The 23,648-nt window shown below is 36.4% G+C and overlaps 1 protein-coding gene across 2 annotated transcripts in view; it reads right to left on the bottom strand.

Moving 5' to 3' along the window:
* fra10ac1 (FRA10A associated CGG repeat 1) overlaps window positions 1-23,648 on the bottom strand; it is a 79,959-nt gene that overhangs the window by 29,804 nt on the left and 26,507 nt on the right. For both annotated transcript variants that reach the window (XM_039772204.1, XM_039772197.1), the window contains exons 5-8: window positions 17,644-17,720; window positions 16,956-17,039; window positions 15,334-15,418; window positions 11,149-11,194 (exon numbers count right to left, since the gene is read on the bottom strand). In XM_039772204.1, coding sequence (XP_039628138.1) covers window positions 11,149-11,194; window positions 15,334-15,418; window positions 16,956-17,039; window positions 17,644-17,720 — 292 coding nt within the window. The remainder of the gene's footprint in view (window positions 1-11,148; window positions 11,195-15,333; window positions 15,419-16,955; window positions 17,040-17,643; window positions 17,721-23,648) is intronic.

Genomic DNA, 23,648 nt, shown 5'->3' with positions numbered 1-23,648 from the left:
TATCAAAGTCACCGTGAAAAGCCGAGTTGTAGCCCAATGTCTGAGTGTCATATGAAAGCTTATTAGGGTACAGAGAAAAAAAGGCACACGGTGGGGAAAAAGCATGAAATGTCAACTTCAATCTCGACATTTCCACTTTAATCACATAGTTTATTTTGTCATTAAAGTAGAACATCATAAACTTCATCTTAAAATCGTTTAATTAACCAGTTTCTCAAATCACATCGTAATTAAAGTAGCACGTTAAATGCTTTGTTTTGTATTTGATCTTCTATGTGCCTATGTGTGTGAATCACTACTTGCTTCTTAAACCGGCTCTCTTCCTCCAACTGGACACAGAATCCATTACATTCGTGATGTTACAGCTCTCTGAATAACTAAAATACTGAGATGTATACATGATATCATTTTCATGGATAGGAGTTAAAGCAAGTTATTAAACATGCGTTTCACTTCGATGAAATAATTTATTGCTGCAGTACTCAGGGGCGGCTCTAGGCTTGTGGTGGCACTGGGCAGAGGAAGAATCGGTGGCTCCTTTGCCCGCCAATGTCAGTAAGGTAGCTTATGCACGGAGTGGATGGCCACGTCCGTTGCAGACACTGCAGAGCCGCCTCGTGCTCATGACACAAGCATTTAACTTTTGCCGAAATTTGTTGCTGCGTTTTTAGCTGTGTTGTTATTTTCTCTTTCCGTTTTATATTCAATATATATTGGTGTAGCCGTCACTGCAGTCTGTGCTTTTCTTTCCCCAAGTAACCGATCGCCACACAATCAGCTCTGTAATAGAAGTTAAGCCATCTGTAAGCTTAGCGCCGATTCTTCAAAATGTTTAAAGAACATTGAAATATCTTCGTAGTACATGTTTAATTATTCTATCCTTAACGACACTCCCAGTGAAGAATATAGATTATTTAAATGAAGTTAAAGTTTTATCTGTATAATTTAACAAACATATTTTGCTGCATTTCACCTTAAAAATGATATCGTCATCATATGTAAATACGCTCTTTATAAAGTGGCTCAGGTTGTGCGATATTATAACTGTAGTGCAAGTTTACAGTGGGGTGATTTTACTTATAAGTGCAAACAGTTCTACAAGGTGCAATTGATTGAATGCATTTAAAGTTCTTGTGATGAAACTGTTTCTGAACGGCGAGGTCCGTACAGGAAAGGCTTTAAAACGTTTTGCAGTGGCTGAGACAGTGTGTCTATGAAACTGTATACCGATAATTCTCTTTCCGATCAGCTGCTGCTGTGATTCACACTCAGATACAGTGATATAAATACTCCGAGTGGTGCAGTGAGAGTAATATGGAAAAAGGTGATCCGCTGTGGCAACTCCTAATGGGAGGAGCTGAAAGAAGAAGAAGAAGAAGAAGAAGGAGAAGTGAGGGTAACAACGCTAAAGCAGTTATGGTATTTGGAATACTATGGCTATTCCCTGGACCATTATATTGTTACAAGTTAATTACAATCAGATGCGTTACACTAATAAACAATATGCGGTTAGTTTCAGTGTATTTATAAAGCCACGTCATGAAAATAAGGAGTAATCACACAGGAACAGTACCATTGCTTTGACGCTGGGTGCCACCAGTCTGCAAAACCGAGCTGAGAACTTACGACAAGGCATGAGGTACCGTGGAAAAGTTGGTGATACATCGCGATTTGAACGTGGAAAAGTTCTTACGCAACATTTCTGTGCGTACGCACCGTTTATACACGAGGCCCCTGGTGATGCCTATTCTACACGCTCCCCCGTAAAAATACCTTATGATAGGTAATAAAAAGTCTATTCCTACTCTATAAAGCTGAGGTAATGCGCACCAATAGGTGACTGAGGTATACAACGCCAAGGATTGGCTGACTTCTCTCAACAGCCATATAAAAGAGAATTTTCATCCAACAGGGGTCACCATTTGACCGAGACAGCAAGGTGTTGTGAGGTACTGCTCAGTGATTGTGGAAGCAAATATCTTTGGCTTGTATAAATAATTTTCCTTCATAAATATAAATAACGAGATAAGACTTTTTTTAGAGAGATCATTTCAAGTCCCGCGAGACAAGACTTTGTGCCAAGAGATTTAACCATGCCCGGGGCAGAAAATAAAAGACAAAGAGTAGATAACAAAGTAGAACTTGGAAAAGAGGCTCAAAAACAATGGTGCAATACACATGCAGAGCAGGTAACAGATAATGAAAGTACTAAAATTCGAAAGTCTCAAAAAAATGATAGTAAAGATCACATTAGCACAAACAAATGGAAATTATTACTCCGTGAAATAATGTCACAGCTAAAAGAGATCGAATATATGGACATAGGTGATATGACAGAAGTATGTAGATATTGCTCGGCATTAAAGTTTAAGTCAGAGACTTATGGATTGTCTAATTCGTGTTGCCATCAGGGAACGTAGTGTTTCTTCCCAATGAAGAGGCGTATCCGCGAGAAATGAAAGATTTATTTGATGAAAGTGAAATCCACAAACACTACAGGCAAAATATCCAAATCTACAATAATCTGTTCGCTTTCGCATCAATCAATGCTCAAAGCGTAGATTTACTTGATTCAGGACCATACACTATGAGAATCTGTGGTCCCGCAAAAATTAAAGGTACTACAAGTTTAATTTCAAAGAAACCACAATTCATTCAGGTTTATATTTATGATCACGGAGAAGCGATGCAACAAAGAATTGAAAGAGTTAAACAATCGGACATTTTAGAAATTCTACAGCCCAATAATGGATACAAATCCATATGTCCAAAAGTATTGCACTTTATACGACATTTATCTGAAAAACACGGACAAAGAAGTTTTCTCATTAAAAGAATTAACGATTTTTTGTTTGGTGAAAGTGAATTCCATATACACGAGTGGCTGGTGCGTATCGCATGCCTTGGGGTTGGTGAGCAAAGCAAGCAGGAGGCAAAGCCATGTAGTAAATATTATACACACACACACACACACACATACATACACATATATATATATATATATATATATATATATATATATATATATATTGTCGTGGATGCCAGGGGCGATGACCCGGCGGGACGCCTTTGAAGACCGGAAGTGGGCGTGCGCCCATCTGGGATCATGTGGGGCTGCCTTCCTGGTTGCTTTGAGGGCCAAGGGTTCAGGGCATGGAAGCTCCACCCTTGTAGGGGCCTGTGGTCATATATATATATATATATATATATATATATATATATATAACCACCATAAATGATAATGATAATTCAATGCATATACAGAGTATCAGGACTAAACTAAAATGAAGCTATGAGAAAGTCATATTAAAATAATGTGTTTTTAGCAGTTTTTTTAAAGTGCTCCATTGTATTAGCCTGGCGAATTTCTATTGCTTCGATGTCAGAAAAGCACGTGTATGGGAGCTAGGACAGTTACATTTACTTTACTTATTTCTGTAAGGATAAAGGGTTGTTCCACTATTCCAAGGTTAGGATAAAATTGACTAATCATGGATCCAAGGCTTAATTATTTGCTAGAGTCTTCTTACCAGCACCCAATCCAAGGTAAGCCAAACAGTGTGATGTTTCAACAGAAAAACAACTTTATCCTTTACAGAAATGAGAAGCATTATCCCAAGTTTATACTGGATACCCACATAGTCTTCAACATTCATGCAACAGTGAAGTAGCACATTAGCTCATAAATCTAGAATCTTAGGCACTTCTAATCAGACCACATCCACTATGCTTAAATTTGTCATTGCAGGACTTTTCCAGTACTGCGGTGATCTCAACAACGGAAGTGAACCCAATCCCATGTAAGGAAAAAAACAAATTCTTCCAAGTTAAAGCCAAAAAAGTCTTACAAAAAGCTATAAAGCATTAAACAAGACTTAAAAAAGCATGCTAGACATAAATACATATTAACATACACATTTAATAAAGAGACAAATTCTGAGTAAAAGAGACTGGTATAAACAATGTGGGAGTAACACAGCATAATGTTCGAAATCCTGTTTAAAGCTAATTTAAAATCACAGGAGAGCAAAGTTATTTACAAGAACACTGGGCAGAAGGCTGAAACCACACCCAAAGAGAGCACTGGTCACGTATTAATTATGACAATAGCTTTTCCAAAACTGATTTAACTTAGCAAAAGTATCTTTAACAGATTATCTTAAAACTGACAACAGCAGAGACATTTCCTAAATTACAAAGCACTAGTTTATTCTAGTCTATTAAAAAAAAAAAAAAGATTAACACATTTAAGCCTGTTGCGGAATATGGCTGGCCAGTCATCCTGGCCAATACCTCCAGGCCGGCAGGTGGAGCCCTCCCTGCAGCATGGAGGTGCCCCGAATGCCAGCAGGGCATCATGGACATTGAAGTGTTTATTCACAGCCCTACTGGATACCATGGGGCCACTAAAGGACGCTGCAGGGAGGAACAAAGAGTATTTTCCTTGCACCCCGGAAGTATGTCCGAGTCACATGGACAAGAGGAATGACGTGCTTCCGGGTTGAAGGAGGACTTTTTATCTGACCCGAAAGTGTTCCTAGTCACGTGGACAGAGAGAGCAAAACACTTCCGGGTCAAGGACTATAAAGGATTGTGGGAAATCCTCAGACGACGAGCTGAGCTGGGTGGAACGGTGGCAACGCATCTGGGAGAGTGGAAGATTAATTATTGATTGTATTGTGTTTATTAATGAGTATTGTGGAAAGGAGGGTGCTTTGTGCACTGTTGTTAATTCATAAAGTCAATTATTGGACTTTTATCTGGTGTCTGACGTAATGTACGAGGGTTCAAGAGGACGAGAGCACCCGCTATCTGTCACAGTGGCGTAGTCGGCAGGATTCCTTTTGGCAGAGGACCTGTACATAAATTTTCTGTGGGCAGAGAACCCTAAGAAGACAACGTGTAGACATGCAGAGACAGCGCTGGAACCCACCTTCACCAAGTACGAGATGGGGAAGAAGAAAGGCAAGCAGAGCGACAGTGCCAGCGAGAAAGCCACGCTCGTAATGGCCGACGCTCAGGAAGAGCAACGGAGCGGCTACACAAGTCGGGAGAAGCCTCCGGAGAGAGACGATCGCTCTGAGGTACGTGCCGGAAATTTAATTGAAAATCCTTTCAAAATAACTCACTTTGTCCTGTGCACGTGCCTCAGAGAGGTACATCTGGAGGCTCTGCGGAAAGCAGGAGAATATCCTGAGGACGGTGGTATGATCCTGTGCGAGTCGACGAGCGAGAAAGGGGACTTCCGCATGTTGGCTGCCGGCAAGGGACATGTGATTGGCCCCGGTGTGTTCTGGGAAGAAGAACGTCCGCGTCCCACTGTTTGCGACTTTGCCGTCAAAACTACGGACTTGGACTTTCCGAAGGGGAAGGGGGAGGCGAGCGAAGCACCGCTCACCCCACAGAAAGGTAAGGTGGGCCGGGAAATGGCTGATCGATCTGCCGATAAATTAACACAGGCAGGTCACAGTCAGCCAAAGATGGCGGCCCGGTCCTCCCAAGAGAATTCCAATTCCCAGCAGCCTCCACAAGCCCAGTCAGAGCACGTGCCAGAAGCGGGTGAGCCAATTGGCTCCCGGCCGGAAGGTAAGGCGAGTGACAGTTTGAGCCTGCCTCCGGCTGAATTAATTAAATGTTTAGACGTGCGGGAACTCGAGAAACTGATCGAGCCCGTGCGAAGTATTTTTCAGATGCTGGAGGTGATTAAGAAGATCGGCGGAGAGCTGGAAGCGACGGCCGAAGCACCGTTAGGAAAGGTAGACGAATCCCTACGGCGATTTGGTCGGGAGTCTCCCGTCATGAAGAATGTGACGATACAGGTAAGTGAAGCCCGTACCGTACATAATAGAGGGACGCAGAGTGACATGGGCCCGCTGTTAATTCATAGCGGGTGCCAAGTAGCTGCGAGCCCTACAAGGGAGTGTGCAACAATGACAGAGCCGTCGGGGGAAAGGCCAATCAAACCGGGGCAGCTGGATGGTGCTGTCTGCCGGAGAGATTTGGTCCTGAAGACCCCGACCCATATTATAAATAAATCAAAGGGGATGTAGACAGTAAAAGGGCTCTCTCTGACTCATAGCTGGGGTCTCCTTCTTAGTGGGAAAAGGGGCGGAGCCAGCATTTCGTAACTGTTTTCAGTTCCACAGAGGGAGAATAACAGGAGGACGGAGGCAGTGCTATGGATGCCGAAGGTCGGGCCACATTTGGCGATATTGTCCTTGGAGAACAGGGGACCAGATGTCTAATTGGACTAATATTCCCCCTAGATTCTCCAGGGAATATAAGACAAGGATCAGCCACGGTTCGACTAGAAACTCCTCTTGGAGGTAGACTTCCCTCGCGGGGCTGGCCGCTCCGAATTATAATTCTTTGCTGGGGGAGGAGTACTGTAGAATATGGCTGGCCAGTCATCCCGGCCGCCAGGTGGAGCCCTCCCTGCTGCATAGAGGTGCTCCGAATGCTAGCAGGGCATCATGGACATTGGAGTGCTTATTCACAGCCCTGCTAGATACCATGGGGGCCGCTAGAGGACGCTGCAGGGAGGAACAAAGAGTATTTTCCTTGCACCCCAGAAGTACATCCGAGTCACATGGACAAGAGGAATGACGTGCTTCCGGGTTGAAGTTTATCTGACCCGGAAGTGTTCCTAGTCACGTGGACAGAGAGAGTGAAACACTTCCAGGTCAAGGACTATAAAGGATTGTGGGAAATCCTCAGATGACGAGCTGAGCTGGGTGGAAAGGTGGCAGCGCGTCTGGGACAGTGGAGGATTGATTATTGATTGTATTGTGCTTATTAATGAATATTGTGGAGAGGAGGGTGCTTTGTGCACTGTTGTTAATTAATAAAGTCAATTATTGGACTTTTATCTGGTGTTTGATGTATTGTCCAAGGGTTCAAGAGGACGAGAGCGCTCTCTATCTGTCACACCTGCACTACAGATTAAAAAAAATTATTGAAAATGTATGACGCTACTAGATATTCCAAGTACTGCGTCCACTTGGCGAAAAGGGATCAGTACTAAAGGTTATATTCACTGTTATTATGAAAAGTACAGACATAGCAAAAGCCACCCCACCAGCAAGATTACTTTGTGTTCTCAGACTCTCTTATATTTTTGCTTTATTAAAACTATTCTTTTTCATAATTAAACTTTGTTTGGCATTATTCTTGATGTAAACATACACTAGAGGGCATCATTCCCTCATATTACTTAGATATCATCTCAAATAGTATTCTTGTTCACCAGGATATGTGCAGGTAACAAAGAACAAATATTATGAAAAAAATCAAAACATACATTAATTCTTATTATACTATATCTAAATGTAATAATTTGTTGTTTTTCACTTAAACGTAGACATGTCTAAACACTGCTTTGATACAAGTAGCATATACTTTGTAATTTATAAGCTAATTACAAAAAACTACAGTAAATTATGAATTATATAAAACAGTTACGTCAACTAAAACAAAGCAGAATATAAAACAAGCCAATGAAACACATATTGCTTGTTGAAGCTGTCAGTAATGTATTTTTATATAAAGTTCTTTAGCCCCATCTAGTGATGCTACTATAGTTTATCAACTGCAATTGAACTTATTTTCATATGTAGAAGAAACATGAATCTGTCTTGAATTCAACTTAATAATTTAAAATGAAATGACAATCACTTTACTTCTCTAACATGTTTAAAATTTTAAAAGAAATTCAATAGTAAAGCCAATTTTTATATATTTTAAATAACTATGCGGTATGACTCATCACAGTGAAGACATTAATAAACCACCCTGAGACTGTTACAGGAAAAGTGAGAGCTTTTCACAGACTGTGTACCAAAGATTTATGTATGTTACATGGGAAAAATATAGTGTACTTTTAACTGGACTTTTAAGATTTTCATTATGATGATAATTTTCATTCTAAATTTCCTGGTGGCCTGGTTATTCAACCGATATACAGTATATCATTAGCCAACATCATCTGGAAGACAGAGTACATTTTATTTAGATTTTAAAAAAGACAAACAGCCCATGAAACAGGAGATTCCATGAGTAAAAATAAATAACACAGCAATATTTTTTGTAGTTTACTTTGTTTACAAGTGAAAGGAACACTGTTTGTGTTAAGTTGTAGGCCACAACAAACCATGATTCAAGCATGCAATGGTATTTGTTGTTAAATGACTTTGTACATATTTAACAGGTTTACATTTTTTTTACTTTTTTTTTCTCTCAGTGTTTATATGACAGCTTACATATTGCCTTGCTATTAATAATGCTTGCTTTGTAAATATGCAAATACATTGCTAATCTTTCAGCAAAGTTAATGTTGTGTTTTGTTTCCAATACAGATTGTTAGCGTAATGATTTCCATTCTCATGTTTAGTTGTCCATATTATTGGCTTGTTATAAAATATTATTAGTTAAGAATGAAACTATTGATTTAGTTAAGAATGAAATTATTGATTTACTCAAACTAAACAGATAGTGTGATACCCCTAATTTAAATAAGTAGCACACACAAGTTCAAGCTAAAATGGTTCTAAAAGGTTATCTCATTGACAATGATGTGTAAAGTACCCAATAGCTATACTTTATAAAAATAGAGATAAGTTTCTGAAAAGTGATTCAAGTAAAAGTAAAGTCTGCCCATGAACAAATTTCTTAAGTAGATTTTTTTTAAAGTATTAAATATCAACTGTATTTCAGTATCAAAAATACAAGTAAATGTAGGGTCTCTCCTTGTTTTAATCATAGTCTAAAAAGTTCTTAAACCTTAAAATAATTCAGATTAGCTTCATTTTGTGAGAGTCATAGTACAATAACTAAAGTTTGAGCCAAGTAACTGCAAAGGAAGCAGTGATACTTAGCATGAGCAGACATCTTAAGGATTTTTCCTTTCAACAGTGGGCCCTGAAAAAGACCCACATTTTGTTCAAATATCCATCCATCCATCCATTTTCTAACCCGCTGAATCCGAATACAGGGTCACGGGGATCTGCTAGAGCCAATCCCAGCCCACACAGGGCACAAGGCAGGAACCAATCCTGGGCAGGGTGCCAACCGACCGCAGGACACACACAAACACACCCACACACCAAGCACACACTAGGGCCAATTCAGAATCGCCAATCCACCTAACCTGCATGTCTTTGGATCGTGGGAGGAAACCGGAGCTCCCGGAGGAAACCCACGCAGACACGGGGAGCACATGCAAACTCCACGCAGGGAGGACCCGGGAAGCGAACCCGGGTCTCCTGATCATGCGAGGCAGCAGCGCTACCGCTGCGCCACCGTGCCGCCCTTTGTTCAAATAACACCATACTATTTTAAAATTGATAGAGTTAGTTTATTAATAATTTTAGTCACTTAAACAAATTGTAAACATTTTTAATAAAGTGCTTTACTTAGACTTTACCACTTCTAGTTTCAAATTCAAATTAATTTATTGTTAGGATTTTTCATCTAGTTCATGATCTGCATTGGAGCCATGATGCCTAGGATAATGTGAGACAATATTTGTGCAACACACGACAAGGTGAGTGGATCACAGCACGTGAACGCACAAGTTTACCTTGCTGCATCCTGTGGATCAACCCCACCTCAATCGGCAGGCTGCAGTGAAGAAAGTGTACAGTATATACACAGCAGCATCAGCTGTGAAAAAAACTAAAACTGGATTTCTGTATCACCAACATCCAGCCCTGCCCCATCCTGTGGACTCAAGCAAGGTGTACTTTGAATGACTGCGTAGAGTGCGAGTGTTAAGAGTTATTTAAAAATCATCCTAGATTCTTCATGTGCTACCATTCATTCAAATTTGCATAGCCCTTTTGTTTAATATTGCAGTAACAAATGTGTTTAGTAAAATACATAGGAGAAAAAGTATCAACTTGTCTTTAAAAATGTATGGAAATAAAAGTGAAGCAGACAGAAAAAATTATATCCAAGTAAGGTAAAAAAATTTTTTACTAAAAGTACAATAACAAATTACTTCTATTTTGTTACTATACAACACTGCCCTTTAAATCCAGGGCCCCACACATTTGGCTTGTAAGGAACAAAGCAGTACAAGGAATGTATTACACCAACATTCAAGACTATCAATATAAAATATTATTTTATTTATCAAATTCCTCTATTATTTGTTACATTACAGGGTCATGGTGAAGAAAGGCACTTTTATTTTTATTTATGGATTAATTTCATTATTTCGTATATTGCTTTGTGTTATACATTAATCACTTCTGTCTCTAAAAAGGTACTAAAATGATATTGCCTGTGATCAATGTAAATTCACTAACAGAATAGGTGGAAATCAAAAAAAACATTTGCCATTTCATAAAAACATAAAACCTTTCCAACATGTAAATTAAAAATTCACAAGCTATTTAGCTTAAAAACTAAACTAACTTAAATACCATGTTCTGTTTGACCTGGTTCATTTAGGGAAAACTCAAGACTTTCAGAATCTTGACATCTGAATGCAGTGTTTTGAATGATATTCTGTGGCAAATGATCCCAATATCAGCCTAATGTACTGCAAGCCTTCAATGTAGGAGAGATGACAGTAAAGTTCTGAATTAATGGCTTATTATACTGTGTGTTAAGCTTATAATGGCTTCTTTATGAAATGATTTGTTATAATTTGTTGGCATAGTGCTATTAAAATAACCACAGCACTTTCTATGACCATTAGTAATGACCATTTACTTTTTCCAAAATGAAATTAATAATTTTCCTATATATGTTTGCCATTTTTTAATATAATGTCTACCACAGATTTTATTTAACATCCAGACTTAGTCAATTACAATAGTGTATTTAGCTGTATTAAATCTGTATTTACTTGTATCGATAAATATATTCTTTTCGGTATGCAATCTAGGTACTAGATTACCACAGACACACACCATCTTCTGTGTTAAAAAGAAAATTCACTGTGTTATAGATATTTTTTACTGTGCACTGGAGAAATACTTTTTTAACTGCTATTTTGCCTACCAAAACAGTTTATTGTGATATAACTAGAAATACTTCTATAGCATTACACTAATATAATGGGAATAATTCATTAAGGATTAAGTGTTTTTATAAAATAAATAACAATTCTTGAGACACTTTTTCCAAAGAATTCTTTCCCACCTTTTCCCGATATGACTTCTTTCTCCACTCTCCATCGAAAGCCAATCTGACATAAAGAAAATACAGTATATGTATATTTGAAATTTTTACACATATAATACAAGAAATTACTTATCTGAATAAAAAAAGCACATTGAGATTAATTTGTCATAGAATTACCATCAACATGGTATATTTTTATCAAAGTCTTTCAAGTTCATTACTCTGGCAAATGAATTATAAGTAATAAAGAATGGTTTAAAATACAAAAAAAGAACTCAATAGAGCTATCTGAGTATAGAAAACAGAACATTACAGTGGAAATGACAAAGTAGGAAAAAGATCTAAAAACTCTTACTTTTTACTATGGAAATTTCAGTTTTAAATTAAATTAACAATTCATCAGGTTTATTTTGACTGAAGACATATAAGGAACATTATTAAAATTAAACTAGTGTGTAAAATTATTTTATCATTCAGGAAATATTTAAAAGATTATTACTGTTAAAACAAATACAGATAGTGTTATTTATTTGTCCCCTTATTTATTTTCAAATGCATGTAATCAAATGCTGTATTTTCAAATATTATTTTGTATAAACTTTTTGATCTTTCAAATCAACCTTGTTGGTATGAAAATGTATCATTTTGTATGCTACATTTTTACTATTACTTAAATAAATCACCTCAATTCAACTTCAGTTTTGTGAAATATTTGGAACAATTAGCTCATTGTATGCCGTATAACCTAGAAACATAAAATAACCTTCACGAATTATTGAAATTAAACACTTGATTTTGAACAATTAGACAGTGAAATTATGTATGTTAGCACTTTCATCATACACAATTAAGAAGACACACTGTGACTCTATAACATATTCTAGTAGAAAATCGAGCAGTGTACAGACTAAAGTGTTTCACCACACACATTTTAAAGAGAAGGAAATTGTTTCAGGTAAACAGATTGTGTTTTTATTGCTAAGAAATTGCTTTGATTTGATTATTCATCTTCATGTATAATTAAAAGCAAAATGTAACATACTCAAGATGTTCTATATACCTCAAGCATCAAGCAACTGTCATTCGTGTCTGAGGAAATGTGGAAATCATCAAGTCTTGCACTGTGTTGCCTCTAGTAACACTATGGGCACATTGATTATGTGGGTCAGGCACTGTCATTCTACTCTCTTAATGCAGCGCAAAAAATAATAATTGTGCAAAGAAACTTCTTCATTCTTCTACTGTCCCAGTTGCAAAATAGGACTGTACATTGGTGAATCAGCACAGCAGTGGACACTAGACATATATACTGTATTTATGTTGATGCTTTTATAAACCGGATTCCAAAAAAGTTGTGACACTATACAAATCGTGAATAAAAACTGAATGCAATGATGTGGAGGTGCCAACTTCTAATATTTTATTCAGAATAGAACATAAATCACGGAACAAAAGTTTAAACTGAGAAAATGTATAATTTTAAGGGAAAAATATGTTGATTCAGAATTTCATGGTGTCAACAAATCCCAAAAAAGTTGGGACAAGGCCATTTTCACCACTGTGTGACATCTCCCCTTCTTCTTACAACACTCAACAGACGTCTGGGGACCGAGGAGACCAGTTTCTCAAGTTTAGAAATAGGAATGCTCTCCCATTCTTGTCTAATACAGGCCTCTAACTGTTCAATCATCTTGGGCCTTCTTTGTCGCACCTTCCTCTTTATGATGCGCCAAATGTTCTCTATAGGTGAAAGATCTGGACTGCAGACTGGCCATTTCAGTACCCGGATCCTTCTCCTACGCAGCCATGATGTTGTGATTGATGCAGAATGTGGTCTGGCATTATCTTGTTGAAAAATGCAGGGTCTTCCCTGAAAGAGATGACGTCTGGATGGGAGCATATGTTGTTCTAGAACCTGAATATATTTTTCTGCATTGATGGTGCCTTTCCAGACATGCAAGCTGCCCATGCCACACGCACTCATGCAACCCCATACCATCAGAGATGCAGGCTTCTGAACTGAGCGTTGATAACAACTTGGGTTGTCGTTGTCCTCTTTGGTCCGGATGACATGGCGCCCCAGATTTCCAAAAAGAACTTGAATCGTGACTCGCCTGACCACAGAACAGTCTTCCATTTTGCCACACTCCATTTTAAATGATCCCTGGCCCAGTGAAAACGCCTGAGCTTGTGGATCTTGCTTAGAAATGGCATCTTCTTTGCACTGTAAAGTTTCAGCTGGCAACGGCGGATGGCACGGTGGATTGTGTTCACTGACAATGGTTTCTTGAAGTATTCCTGAGCCCATTCTGTGATTTCCTTTACAGCAGCATTTCTGGTTGTTGTGCAGTGTCGTTTAAGGGCCCGGAGATCACGGGCATCCAGTATGGTTTTACGGCCTTGAGCCTTACGCACAGAGATTGTTCCAGATTCTCTGAATCTTCGGATGATGTTATGCACAGTTGATGATGATAGATGCAAAGTCTTTGCAATTTTTCGCTGGGTAACACCTTTCTGATATTGCTCCACTATCTTTCTGCGCAACATTGTGGGAATTGGTGATCCTCTACCCATCTTGGCTTCTGAGAGACACTGCCACTCTGAGAAGCTCTTTTTATACCCAATCATGTTGGCCAATTGACCTAATTAATGTTTATTGGTCTTCCAGCTCTTCGTTATGCTCAAATTTACTTTTTCCAGCCTCTTATTGCTACTTGTCCCAACTTTTTGGGGATTTGTTGACACCGTGAAATTTTGAATCAACATATTTTTCCTTTAAAATGATACATTTACTCGGATTAAACGTTTGATCTGTCATCTACGTTCTATTACAAATAAAATATTGACATTTGCCATCTCCACATCATTGCATTCAGTTTTTATTCACAATTTGTTTAGTGTCCCAACTTTTTTGGAATCCGGTTTGTATGTACATGTTTAGGATTCCAGTAATAAAATGTTTTGTTGTTGAACAAAATTCATTGTTTTTGACTTTCCTGGTGGTAAACATAATGCAAAAAGAGGCTAACATTGCCATTTTCCTGTTGGATATGAAATACCATTTGCGACAAAATATATTAAAATATGGCAGTTATGAAATAATCACATAAAAAGTACAATTATACATAAATAAATTATTTGATAATTATGTTCTTTACTTGTTAAATGAACCACCAATTAAGTTTGCATCAGTTGCTGATGCATTGGCTTGTGTCCCTTTTCAAATGTCATGATTCCTAGTTACATCAGTTCTCTGTTCTTTAGGTATGTTAATCAGGTCTAGACTTCTAGATAACTAATTTTTTTTTATTTTATCTTTTTTTATACTTTCTGTGTTTGGTTTTTGAATTTCTAAAATCATTAAACATTAAAAATAAAGCAAGTATTTGCATTGTGCTGCTTTTGACTATACCAAACAAAGCATTTTAAAACTGAAGATGAGTTTGATGTTTTATTACACAGTATACAGAAATATAAACCTAGCTACTAGAAACAGCAATAACTATAGCAATGATAAGGTGTAAGATGTAAAATAGATGTTTTTGCTGTGTGTTTTCCACAAGATCTCAAATTTTAATATCATGACATGGGATTGTTACATAGCTCTTAGTATTTAAAGAAAATCTCTTTGATAAAAGATAAAAATATGCTATGCAGTTGAACAGCCAACAATAATAATAAACATTTTGTGCAAAAAAGAAAACATATTTAAATTTAAAAAAAAGCATAAAAAGATAACTGTTTATTCTCACCACCCTGTACAAGTAAATTAGAAGTTGTGTAGAGAAGAATAAGAATGAGAATTCTTTGAAAAAAATGCATGCCCTGTTCTGATTCTTCAGTCTTGGTTTGAGACATTTACAAAAGGAATCTGATACAGATCCTCAAAATTCATGTAAAATACACCAAGACATATAAAATATTTTTTTTCAGCTGAAGCAGTGAATAACACATTTAAAGACTCTGTTCAAAAGCAGAGGCACTGGAATGCTCAAGGCTGATGGTGCATTTTGAACCTATGAGTCTCTTACTGATATTGAGCAAATGAGGGCTTGCATATTTCAGTAGCTACACTACATGTTAATCACTTTGGGGGAGTCTTCTCCATAAACTGTATTGATTTGCTGTTTGTTTTCATTCAATATTAAACAACTTCTCTTAATTTCCCATGGAACTGAATGTCAATTCAAATTTCAAGCCTACCTTGTTTTCCTTATATCTGCTAAGATCAGCAATGCAGTATTCTTTAAATAACTTATCATAGTATTTCTTTGCAAGCTGTTTCTCCCTGTCATACAATAAAGAGATAAATGTTTTTACAAAATGTAACTTTTACACAATATTAAGATAATATCAAAATACATCTGAAATGATAAACACACACACACATACATATATATTTTTTATATAAAGAGTATTTATCTAAAAGCGCAAACTGAATATTTAAAAGGTTTTATGTTATCTTAAAATATAATAGTGAATACAACAAAGTTTAACCTTTCACAAAAATTTAAAACATTACATTATTAATACAAACTCACAATTTGATAATTAAATGCATCTCTGTAAAAATATTGTTACTCTACATGATGTATATTATCTCTTGATGAAATCTTATATCGTTAATACTGAAGGCAAAGAGTGGATTGTTAAATACAGTTTATAAAAAAAATCCCAAAATAAAGAATATGATGTGCCAGTAAGCTATTTAGATAAAAGTATCATATCATGTAACATATTTAAAAGGGTCAGAATTCTAATTAATAATGTGAGACAATTTGCAGAAGAATGCAGTCAATGTAAATGCTACGTATGGCGCAAAAAAAAAAACACAATGCAGATAGGGGTGGGGTATTGGGAAGCATAGTATTGTATTGCATCCATAACTCTACTAGCATTAAGTGAGTCCATATCAGCATTATGCATGTCACTGGAGCTTGACAAGAAGATCTGTAGGTCAGTGACCTTGGTATATATTACAAAAAGTAATGCTACTTGTGGACGAATTATTTTACTTTAGACAAGGAATATGCAAAGTGTTCATAACCTCCATGTCACCTCTTTTAACCACTTCTGAAGTACATAGCATCAAAGCCTGGTTTGAAACAAGATGATGTACTTTATGCAGTGCAGATGCATATTCATATGGGTAACCTCCAATAAATGTTATATTTAATATCATAAGTACCAGCAAAAAACAGTTTGGTATGGTAATATAACATTAGAATGAAATTTACGGTTATGCATAAACATGACCAAGTAGATTATGTTTTGGATTTTGACCTTTATCTTCTGCAGAGTAAGACTGCACAACTACAGTATTTAAAGTGTTAAAAGAGATTGAAAACATGGAAATTTAGTCTAAAATGGAGTACTGCTTAAATGTCGATGGAACATTTTTAGAGCAATGTAATCTGTCATTCTCTTATAATGCAACCAATCAGTTTTTCATTTCTGCCAAACAATACATGAAGAATCGAAGATGAACATTCCAGATCAGCTGTAAAATAAGGTATTTAAAAACACCAATTTTGGGAAATTATAAACACCTCAAAATATAATTAAGATATACAGTACATGTCTGAGCCACAATTTTTTTATTACTGTTTCTTCATCTTCAAATGAAATATTACAATCTAGCAGAAACTTGCAAAGAAAAAAATGGGTTTATGCAAACATACATCCATAGAAGTAATGCACTATAAGAAAGAAATTTCATCTTAATAAATTAACTGAAAAAGCAAGGAAAATACTATACTCCTAAATGGAGGCTGAACATTATTTATCTGCATTGTATCACACATCACAAAGCAGCTTCTCTTTACCATGTCAGATCTTCTTCATCTTCTTCCCGCCACAAGAATCTGTGATTTTCTCTGATGACATCTAAATCAGTTTTATCATTAGTTCTGAAAAGAAGAGGCACACTTAAATACTGAAAAACAAACTCACTAAAATAAATACAGTTTGGTGTACTTTATTTAAATTGTATTGAAAACTATATTTTTTGTTCAAAATTAAAAAAATGTGCCTGTGTCTACACAATCTCTGATAATTTTTTATCCAGCTCAGGGCATGATTTTGTCTTGCACCCAAGGCTGCTGGAACAGAATATCCAATAGATGATACATTAGAAGTTAAAGCGGTACTGCATCATTATATACCAACAAAAGAAAAAAAGAATTATTAATTAATTGCCACAATAGTTAATATTAATTACTTTGAAAAAAAGGAAATATGATTCATGCATTTAATCATAAAAGGAAACTAATTTAGAAAATCTAGTCGACTTTTTTCATACTCAAACTGAGAAACATGTGTATTTAACTTTATTAGAGAGATAAGAAAAAAGTTAATTTCCCACTGTATGTAATAATGAAGCCTGTATGTCATTAAAAGAATCAATGAGTGACAGAAGAAATAATTGATCATTCAAAATACAAAAAAACAATCATGACAAGATAGAAAAATTAGTAGTAAAAATGGAAAGGAGAACTAATTGAATAAACTTACGTGCAACGTTTGAAGTCTCCTTCTTTACCTCCATAAAACAAAATGTAATCTCTTACAAGTTGCTTGTGTCTGTCATACTAAACAGGAGTTAAGGGCACATACTGTAATTTCTTTATTTCAAAAAATATATTAGTTATATATATTTTCATTGGAAACTCACATTGTTTATTTAAATTGGTGATATTAGGTATTATTGGCAATTAACATTCTCACAATAACATAACTTTAAATATAAATCCATAGGTTAATGCTATTCTAAGAAATGGTAGATTTTTAAATCCTAAAAACCTGAAATCAAAAGATGATAACACACTATAGGTTGGTTGTGCTACCTGAATTAAATCACCTTGTGAAAGGTTCTCACAAAAGAGCCCCTAAATGAGCTCCTATATAAAATAATCACTGACTGACTAAGCAATAGACAACAGCTGTTTAAACTGAACCTTTCCCACCATAGCAGCTTTCTATGACAATATTTAATGTGAAAAGCACTATACATTTTCTTCTCATTTAAAAACTTGCTATTGTTGCTTTTATTATTTGCCATAATATTGACATATACTGTGTACTTTTTTGCTTTTCTAAACTGTAGGATGACAAAATTGCAGAACAGCCAATAAACATGCCCCATTTTTACATAAAATATTATTACATTTCAATACTGCACTTTCATTTTCTTTACCCAGCATGGTTAGTTATTCAAAACCTTTCGGATTTTTGCAAAGAAAGTTATTAGACATGTCTCTGTCATTTAAGAATGTTTTAGGTCTCAAGCATACCTGTGCTGAAATAACAGCGAGTCATCTTACTAAAGTTCTACCCAATACTGCACAGCCAACTCTGCCACATACCTCACATTTTACAGAGCTAAAATGCTTCAAGTATCTCTTGTTAGTTTAAGGTGTGTTTGCATATAATGGGAAAAGCACTCACTGCTTTTATGAAGTCTGTTTACATGAAACAACTGAGCACCAAGTGGTCCAATTCTGTTGAAATTTGGCATGCTTATTCTTCAAAGAAATTGGGAAGTTCAATTTTCATTGATAAATGTTGAATACAATGTGCAGCCCTAATTTCTGAAATTCACCAGTTTCCCCATTACACATATTGGCAAATTTGAAAATTCATCTATCTTAAAATAGAGAAACATTTCACACCTTCACTTACAGATTAGTTCACTGTTTCAATTTAACCTTAACAGAAGTAATTTCAACTTGTATGATTTATAATTTCCTCTCATTCAACAGCCAAGCCCAACAGCAAAACGGATCCCCAACCAATGACCCTCCAAAACCCAATAACAATCAATATTGACATTAATCGGTGCCATTTTTACATCACTTGAAAAGGAATCTGCTATCTTTGAAAGCTACTAAGCAACCACCAGCTTGTCTGGGTTATGTTTTAAAACACATGACATTGTGAACTACCACTAAGAAGCAATATTTAATATTAACTACTAATACATTTAATTGTATTCTATTATTGGTGTTATGATATGACTTTAATATGACTCTGTTACAAAAATAGTTAATAAACAAAAATGTGATAACTGACTCAAAAAAAATCTAAATATTCGAACTTTCAAATTAGTTAACCAAGTCCCTGAATGCATCTGAATATTACACCATGCATACATTCTCTTTTTTTTTTTTTTATTACTGAATGATTTTTTTTCCTTCTTTCTGCATTGACTGTCTTAAGGAACATATTTTTTAATGAGACATATGTATTTGTTGGTCAAATATTTATTAAGTTAACTTCAACAAATTGGTCTGTGTTTATTTTAAAAGCTCCTTATAGTATACTGTACCTAAAATGAATACAGGCCAGTTTGGGGAAAAAAAAACTCAGACTCATCATAATCACACAGTATTTAATTATGAGAACTAAGTCCACTCAGTCCTTCAAACCATGATGCATATAGTTTGATTTACATTCCACAAAGTAGTAAGTGTAACAGTATTTTTTTTTTTTTTAATTCAACTAAATTTCGAATTAGGAAAAAAGGTACTTAGGCATTTATGTTGCTGATTTGGGATTTCAAAAAAATGAAACACTGACTTCATACAGCAGTTTCATAGATTACTGAGTTGCACTGCCTCACTGTCTAAGTCTATTTATAAAGCAGTGAGTAACAACTGAAAATTGAAAAATCTCCAAACTTTAGAAAATTTTGGAGGAATGAAAATCTGCAAATTCCTGTAAGTGAACCTCAACTTTAATCAATAAATGCTATATCCATATTGTTTCCAAAAGTAAATGTTTTTATGGTTTGTTTTTTCTTCCTTCACAGCAGCCAAATTGTTTATTGTAATCTTCACTCTGACATACCAAATGCTTGACATTTTAAAGGAGGCAGCATCTGAACATATTTTGTGTCCAAAAAATTTTAAAACAGTATTTTCTAAGTGCTAAACCCAGCCACAGGGGATACACAAACAAGTGTCTTTCTTCATATCGGTCCCAAGCCCAGATAAATAGGGAGGATTACCTCAGGAAGGGTATCCAGTGTAAAATTTTGCCAGATCAATATGCGGACAACAATACAAATCTCCATACCGGATCGGTCAAGGCCTGGGTTAACAACAGCCGCCACCAGTACAGTTAGCCAACAGGGTGCTGGCGGAAATTGGGCTACTGTTGGCCGAACAGGGAGAAGAAGAGGGGAGAGACATGTCAGGAGGCAGAAAGAGAGAAGGAAGTTAAAGAAATTGGAACAGATGATAGGAACTTTGAATGTTGGCGGTATGACTGGTAAGGGGAGAGAGCTAGCAGATGTGATGGAGAGAAGAAAAGTTGATATATTGTATGTGAAAGAGACCAGATGGAAGTGAAGTAAGGCCAGGTAGAGTTGAGTTGGATTCAAATTGTTCTATGATGGTGTGGATGGGAGGAGAAATGGGGGGGGGTTATTCTGTAGTAACAGTATGTCAAGAGTGTTTTGGAGGTACAAAAAGTGTCAGACAGAGTGATGATTATGAAGCTGGAAATTGAAGGTGTGATGATGAATGTTCTTAGTGCATATACCCCGCAAGTTGAGTTGGATGAAGTGATGGACAGTGTACGCAAGGAACAGAGAGTGGTGATTGGAGCGGATTTCATTGGACATGTTGGTGAAGGGAAAAGAGGAGATGAGGAGGTGATGGGTAGGTATGGGGTCAAGGAGGGGAATGAAGAAGGTCAGATGATAGTGGATTTTACAAAAAGGATTGACCATTGATGTGGTGAATATGCATTTCAAGAAGAGGGAGAAACATAGGCTGATGTACAAGAGTGGAGGAAGATGTACACAGGTAGATTATATCCTATGCAGGAGGGCCAATCTGAAGGAGATTGAAGACTGCAAAGTGGTGGGGAAAGTGTGGTTAGGCAGCATATGATGGTGGTCTGTAGGATGACGCTGGAGATCAAGAAGAGGAGGAGAGTGATAGCAAAGCCAAGGATAAAATGGTGGAAGTTGAAAAAGGACTGCAAGGTTGAGTTCAGGGAAGAGGTAAGACAGGCACTGGATGGCAGTGATGAGTTATCAGACAGCTGGGCAACTACAGCAGAAGTAGTAAGGGTGACAGCAAGAAGGGTGCTTTGCGTGACATCTGGACAGAGGAAGGAGGAAAAGGAAACCTGGTGGTGGAATGAGGAAATACAGGAGAGTATACAGAGGAAGAGGTTGGTAAAGAAGTGGGATTGCAGAGAGATGAAGAAAGTAGAAAAGAGTACAAGGAGATAATGCATAAGGTGAAGACAGAGGTGGCAAAGGCTAAAGAAAAGGTGTACGATGAGTTGTAGGAGAGTTTGAAAACTAAGGAGGAAGAAAAGGACCTGTACCAATTGGCTAGACGTAGGGACTGAGCTGGGAAAGATGTGCACCAGGTTAGGGTGATAATGGATAAAGATGCAAATGTACACACAAGCGAGGAGGGTGTATTAAGCAGATGGAAAGAGTACTTTAAGAGGCTGATGAATGAAGAGAAAGAGAGAGAGCGCAGGTTGGAAGTGCAAAGGATTAGCAAGCAGGAAATAAGGACAGCTATGAAGAGGATAAAGAATGGAAAGGCTGTTGGTCCAGATGACATACCTGTAGAAACATGGAGGAGTTTAGAAGAGATGTCAGTGAAGTTTTTAACCGTTTTTTTTAATGGAATCTTGGAAACTTAGAGGATGCCTGAGGAGTGGAGAAGAAGAGTACTGGTACCGATTTTTAAGAATAAGGGGGATGTGCAGACCTGTAGTAACTACAGAGGGATACAACGGATGAGCCACAGCACACAGCATGAAGTTATGGGAAGGAGAAGTGGAAGCTAGGTTAGGAAGGGAAGTGATGATTAGTGAGCAGCAGTATTGTTTCATGCCAGGGAAGAGCACCACAGATGTGACGTTTGATCTGAGGGTGTTGATGGAGAAGTATAGAGAAGGCCAGAAGGAGCTGAATTGCATCTTTGTGGACCTGGAGAAATCATATGACAGGGTGCCTCAAGAGAAGTTGTGGTATTGTATGAAGAAGTTGGGAGTGGAAGATTTTCTAAGTGCTAACTTGCCATACTGCACAGTAAACTTGACTACGGTGACAATGTGAGTTATCCCAGGACATTGGTAGAATGTCTAGAATTTGTTTTACAATTCATTTGTCACCAAGAAGACATAAAAAGACATTTATATTAGGGCAACTTGTTAAAAACAAATATGTATTTTAATTGTGACAGACACACTAAACTACCATTAACAAAATACTATAAGTTTGCAAAACATTTCTACACAGAACCTCAAACTATTATACACACAATATAACTGGAATCATTTTAACATTGAAAAAAAAAATTAAATCCCTTTGGCATCAAGCAATGCACATGAATTTCATGGTAAACTTCAAGAGGAACAAATTTTACCTTCTGCTCGACCCATTAACCTCCAATATACAGTACTAATGTGAAGATCCTAAAGTTTTGTTGGTGTACAATATGATAAGAAAGTAATTAGAAATACATACAATGACACATTTGTGTCAGAAAGGCAAAACGAGACACGTTTTTCCCCTAGAAAGTTTAGCCATTTTTTGTTCGTAGCAAAATGCTGTGATGATGGTAATGTACTACACTTAATAAAGACTCTTATGAATAGGGCAAGGGTCAGAACATAATTAGACCTAATGGATGGTATAGAACACATCCAGATTCTTAGGACAGCAACAATTCTAACAAAAAAAACATTCTTTGCCCCAGATGTGCTATATTTTTAAGTATTTCCAGAAATCCCATTTGTCTGAAACAAATTATGCACTGAAAATTGCTAAAGCATTTGGATTTTATCAGCGGTATTTTTTCATGTGTTACTTAAATGATATTCAACAAAGCTTTTAATAATATAATTTATACAGAACTATGAATCTGTATTTGTGAATTAAATGTCAAGTGTTCGTAGTTTTTCATATCGTAATGAGTTGTTGACATCTTAATTTCACCATGGGGATTATTAAAGAGTAGAGTATTGTGCAATAAAAGATTCAGCACCCTGTTACACAAATACAAGCATCTTGGCATACTAAAAAAATAAAAAAAAACAACTAGTAGATTTATGATAAGTGGTTAGAAGAAAACACAAGTATATGTTATTTTCAAACCTACAAAGATATGCAGACTTCCATGTCACTGCAGCCTTCTTTCAAATTGTGAAAACCTTTTAAAAAATCAATTATGTACATAATATCATTTGATATATGTCAATCTACAATTATCAAAGGTTTACAATGAAAACTCATCACTGTTTGTTACAAACTGTACATGGTTGCTATTCTAAAATGTAATGTTAACAGTGTATCCATGCTTTAGCCTTATTTTCCAAAAAGCTGCAGTGAAATACAACAGGAGTTAAGACGATCTTAAAACAGAATGAACAGGCAATATTTTGCATATACCATATTCTGGCAAGTTAAAGGTACTTTGAAATAATAATTTGATTGAGCAATTAGTCTAGTATAGTGTAAGGCTCAAAGTACCACAATCATGGTA

The sequence above is a fragment of the Polypterus senegalus genome, chromosome 1 (genome assembly GCF_016835505.1).
Source record: "Polypterus senegalus isolate Bchr_013 chromosome 1, ASM1683550v1, whole genome shotgun sequence".
NCBI lineage: Eukaryota > Metazoa > Chordata > Cladistia > Polypteriformes > Polypteridae > Polypterus > Polypterus senegalus.
Note: the sequence above shows the minus strand (reverse complement) of the source record. Positions and strands in the feature narration are given on the sequence as shown.